Source organism: Charadrius vociferus, unplaced genomic scaffold (assembly GCF_000708025.1).
Source record: "Charadrius vociferus isolate BGI_N301 unplaced genomic scaffold, ASM70802v2 scaffold110, whole genome shotgun sequence".
NCBI lineage: Eukaryota > Metazoa > Chordata > Aves > Charadriiformes > Charadriidae > Charadrius > Charadrius vociferus.
In genome coordinates this window covers 380,959-386,424 of record NW_009646761.1, presented here as the reverse complement: position 1 = coordinate 386,424, position 5,466 = coordinate 380,959, and the positions used below count along the sequence as shown (strand labels likewise).

Genomic DNA, 5,466 nt, shown 5'->3' with positions numbered 1-5,466 from the left:
CTGGCTTGTATTAGAAATAGCGTGGCCAGCAGAAGTAGGGAGGTGATTGTGCCCCTGTACTCAGCACTGGTGAGGCCACACCTCGAGTATTGTGTCCAGTTTTGGGCACCTCAATAAAAGAGAGATATCGAGGTGCTGGAGCGAATGCAGAGGAGGGCAACGAAGCTGGTGAAGGGCCTGGTAAACAAATCATACGAAGAGTGGTTGAAGGAGCTGGGACTGTTTAGTTTGAGGAGGAGGAGGCTGAGGGGAGACCTCATCACTCTCTACAACTATTTGAAAGGACAGTATAGAGAGGTTGGTGCTGGTTTCTTCTCACAGGTAATTAATGACAGATTGAGAGGGAATGGCTTCAAGCTCCAACAGGGTAGATTTAGACTGAACATTAGGAAAGAATTTTTCACAGAAAGAGTGGTTGGACATTGGAATAGGCTGCCCAGGGAGGTGGTTGAGTCACCATCCCTGGATGAGTTTAAGAGCCGCTTAGATGTGGTGTTGGGGGATATGGTGTAGGGGAGAACTTTGTAGAGTAGGGTAGATGGTTGGACGCGATGATCCCAAGGGTCTCTTCCAACCTAGACAATTCTATGATTCTAAGTGTGCACATCCTTAGCTTGCTCTGCTGCAAAATGCATCAACTTGAAGTGCTCCGGCATAGACGATGTGCTCCTTCGGGGTTGAGGAGTCTTTGATTTTGCCTTCTGCTCCCAGTGCTGTTTATGCCTGTTATAGGATCCTTTAAATTGTCAGAGGTCGGGCACTCTGCCAGGGAGCTCGTCTGGCTAGCGCTGGTCATTAGAAAATATGTGTTTTGCGCAGAGCCCTGAATGATACTGCGCAGTGAATCTCATTAGAGATGAACCCCATTAATCTTTGGATACACCAGAGAGACACACCTGGGTATTTTGTGTTATAAAACCGCAGTTGTAAAGATTTTCCCATGCCCGTAGCTGTGATATGCCTTAGGGTTTGCCTATATTTGTTTGAAATTACCTTTGACACAAATCAGATAAGGACAAAAACCAAGAAAGCAAAGTATTTATGCACAAAATCTAAAATCTGCAACATGAGTTACAAATGTTTGTAAACGGCGCAAGTGTTAAGGAATGCATGAAAACTGTGCTTCAGATGCTTTACCAAAGATTAAATCTAAGCAGTTTCTTTCTTTCCCTCTCTATTCCTTTGAGAGGCAGTAGGTGCTTATCTAACCCATGTGGCCAGGAATTTCTTCTAAATGCTTACCATGTATCTGAGGTTTTAATCCATGGAGACTGTTTAAAGGTCTATAGACTGCAAAAGATTGAAACCCTTGTCCTCAGACTGCATTCGTGCAGGGGAGCCTTGGCTCGTGGAGGCACACTAGCTGCTTCTGCAGTGCTTTTCTCAGGGGTGTCCCCAGAATTTCCCCTGAGAATTTAAACTTCCCTGTTTATTGAGTATAAGTTTACCTCCCTTTGGGCTACTGACACCGCTCCGGCTTTGGAAATGCTGCTCCTCCTTTGGCATGAGGTACCCAGAGAGGAAAAAAGGCAGTTTGTGATTCTGCTGCTTCTCAACTGCAACCTAAATAAATTGTTGGCTCACTGTGAAGCAGCGTATCTATCCCTGTCTGCATGGTCTGTGTTCAGACAATACAGTTTTTACATCCAAACCCTTCTCTTTTATCTAAAATTATAACTTGCTAATTCTACTTCATGTAACCACATTAGAAATCAACGTATGTAATACAGTGCTGGCTCTTACTTGAGAGATGATAAAGTTTCATTTTGGGACCTTACTGAACTTGGGCATGATTGCCCTCAACTTTTTTGTTGATAGAGACTGCAGATTGGGGCACACAACTTCCAGTTGCTTTTATAGTCAAATGTGACGTCTCCTTGAGCCATCTGTCTCATTAAGCCCATATGCCTAACTAACTTCTAAATACCTCAAGCTCTTTTGAGAAGTTTTTGTGAATATTTAGTCAAATGTAATTGTTGCTGTCTCAGTATAAGTAGCATTTTCCAGAACAGGACAACAGGCAATATTTACTTCTGAGAGCATAAATGAAAACACAAAATGAAGTTATTCATCCAAGTGGAGCAGGGTTATTATAAGAATGGGCAATATTATCTTAGAAGACAGAACTGGTTCCCCAAAAGTGGTCCAAACTCAGAGGATGTGATCTGGAGCCGGTTGGCAGAACCACACTAAGTAGTGTTTTCAGTTAAAAGTTTGACAATAGGCTGCTTTGTGGTCTATAGGAAAATTTGAGGGTTTTCTGTTGACCGAAATAACTTGGAAACAGCTATGCTGAAATGTCATTATAGAAAGAATTGCTAAGATAATTCATAATTTTTTGCCAAATTAGATAAGAGAATGGTCTTTTTGTCTTGTTACTGTTAATCTTGCCCATTCTCAACACTTCAATTGGTATGAAAGATTGAGGTTTAAATTCAACTGTAGACTTCTCTGGCAGGAAATATCTCTGGCTTTGGTATGTGTGTTGGTTACACGGTGCATTACTCGTTTCCCCTGTAGACAGTGGGTCTCTAGGCCACACAAATAATCATCATTACCAGGCTGTGGGACATTTTCTTTCTTCCATGTGATTTAAGAAATGGAATTATGTGCTGTCCTCACTTCTGACATTTTGTGTTTCCAGATTCACTTGAAGAAACCCAAATGTGGGCTGTCATGGTTGGATCCACAATTGGAGGAGCACTTATAGCTCTGGCCATGCTCGTTTTGCTGCTTGTACTTTTCCAGCACCGAAGGCAGAGAAGAGGTTTTGAACCACTGATGAATGTGAGCTTCAGCCCCAAAAAGTACATGGAAGAGGCCTAGTGCCCTCGCTTTGTTTCTTTGCTGATTCTTGTAGGAAGTGACCTTGGTTGCCTCATTGAGATCTTAGCTGAGAGTTTATCACACACTCCTTTGGCAGCTAACTACACTGTTCTCATTCAGGTTTTCCTGTTATCTTGTGAACTGTAATATATGAAGTCTCTGGGTACATATGCGCAAGGCCCAGGACAGGCTAGACTTTTCTTATTACCAAACGTTATCTGGAGTGTGTGAGACTTGTAAGTCATCACCTATAGGTTTAGATCAAGGCAGCTAAGAATCCAAATAGAAAAAAACCCAACTGGAATAACCAAGAGAATTTTTCACCTCAATGTGTTTTTGATTTTATTTAGCAGCTCTAGGATGTGCTGAAAGTTATTAACTCTACATATATATTTGAATAACATATTTTACAATTATCAATAAATATTCTGAATAACATAGTCTTTTTCTAAGGTTCAAAAAGTTTCATCCTGTTTGACAAAATATTATAGGACCCCCCTGGTTACAGTTTCACAAGCACGATCAATTCTTTATGTTATTTCCAATCAAGCTGATGTTAGCATTAGGTAAACCTCCAAACGCAAATGAGCAGGAGTTCCCTGACACCTAGGTATACACCTGTGTTTTACCTCTGTGTTAGGGACCCGTGACAGAAGTTGAAAATGGTGCTCGTCCTTCTCTATTTTAGCTCTGCTGCACTTTTTCATGAATCTAGACTTAAATTTCCAAAGTCTGGGACCCAGGACTCAAGGTAACAAGACTAAGATAGCTTGCGTAATCCAGGTCTGCAGGTGGGGGATCAGGTTTGGATGTGGCACTCTCTAGACCCCATCTTAAACATTCCCTTATACATTCCCTATATATTTCTTTATTTAGACTTGGGCCACGTTTGCATGGCTCTCCTATGTTGTCTTGAGACAGGGTTTTTACACAGCAGATGAAGTCCTGAATAGATTGTGTCAGCTTTGGTGCTTAATATGTTACATTAATGGAGAGCTCAGATTTTGTGTTTGTAAGGTCCTGAGTCTTAAAAAAACTCTGCTTTTGTAGCCTTGAATAAAAAATTCTGGTTAGTAACGATTTCTGGTATTTCTTCTAGGCCTGCTCAATACTAGCCATGCAGACTAGAAAGAAGATCTCAGTAGGTCTTCACATATACTTAGCCTTAAAGATGTGTAACTCACAAAACTTCCCTCTAAAATGCAGACTTTTTGGGGCAAAGAAATGCTCAGATAGCCCTTGCTGTATCAGATGGACAACAATCTGCTGAGGTTTCTGCTGTTCTGTGGTGCCTTTGGGGGGTCCCAGCATGCTTGTTCCTAGCTTGTGCCCAAGATGTCAATGGTTGGAGAGCTTTTTGTACAGCCCAGTACCCTACCTCTCAAGTCAGATTGTCTTTTGGGGGGGTTGCCTTGAGGGACCAGTGTTATGCGGTGCGGAGGATGTCAGATGAGGTCTCTAGAGGCCTGGCTTTGGCATGCATCAGATCAGTTGGACCCTGCTAAATGTCAGTTCGTAGCCAGGTCTGAGGTTTCTACATGCCCTTCTCAAGGAGATGTCAGCCACTTTTCAGCACTACAAGACTCAGTCTTCACACAGAATCATGCAATCATAGAATATTTTGGGTTGGAAGGGAACTTTAAAGGTCATCTAGCCCAACCCCTCCTGCAATGAGCTGGGACATCTTCAACTAGATCAGGTTGCTCAGAGCCCTGTCCAACCTAATCCTGAATGTTTCCAGGGATGGGGCATCTACCACATCTCTGGGCAACCTGTTCCTGTGTTTTACCAGCCTCAGTGTAAAAAATTTCCTCCTTATGTCTAGTCTAAATCTACCTTCTTTCAGTTTAAAGCCATTACCCCTTGTCCTATTGCAACAGACCTTGCTAAAAAGCTTGTGCCCATCTTTCCTGTAGGCCCCCTTTAGATACTGAAAGTCTGCAATAAGGTCTCCCAGGGGCCTTCTCTTCTGCAGGCTGAACAACGCAGAACACGCACCAGTTCATGCTAAATACTGATTTAGAGAGATGCCATTGGATGGAGATTGGCACTTTTTTGTCCTTCGTGTGATGTGAATGCCAAAATTTAGGAGACGGGTTAGGCTGCTCTTTCCAAGGGTGAATGAGGTTTTTCCTTGGGGTCACAAGGCATAGTGTGTGCCTAATTAGCTTTACCTCCTTGGAGGTTTGGATACTGCTGTCCCAAGTGTTTGCTTTGCAAGCTGTCCTGGTTATGGGCAAGTGACAGTGGCGGCAGGAGAGGAAGGAGAGAGCCAGCGGAGAAATATAAAAAAATTCATCATTGCAGTTAACTCGTTAGAACTGGTTTTGCCTAAGAGCAGGTGGGTACAACATGGGAAAGTTGCTCAGTTCTCCCTTGTAAATTGGGTGGAGAAGTATTTTCCTTACCAGAAGAAAAGCAATGAGGGTATTAGATTGATACTGCGCGCATAAAAAATGCTAGGGTCAAAGATCCATGCATTACTCTTTCCACTCGCTGGCCCTTAGTTTAATAATTACGGCTTTAAAACTGAGTGGTCTTAACAGTTCCTTGTACCAATCCGGCTGTACAGAGAACACAACCTGCCCTCTCGCGGCTTACTGGAAAATTACCTGGTGACACCAGCAAGCTGTTTTCTCC

General features: G+C 42.8%; 1 protein-coding gene across 1 annotated transcript in view; it reads left to right on the top strand.

Moving 5' to 3' along the window:
* The window catches only part of DCT (dopachrome tautomerase), an 18,641-nt gene extending 15,815 nt beyond the window's left edge, over window positions 1–2,826 (top strand). Inside the window, 1 exon segment of the mRNA XM_009891626.1 lies at window positions 2,645–2,826. Coding sequence (XP_009889928.1) covers window positions 2,645–2,826 — 182 coding nt within the window.
* The last annotated feature ends 2,640 nt before the right edge of the window (window positions 2,827–5,466 follow it).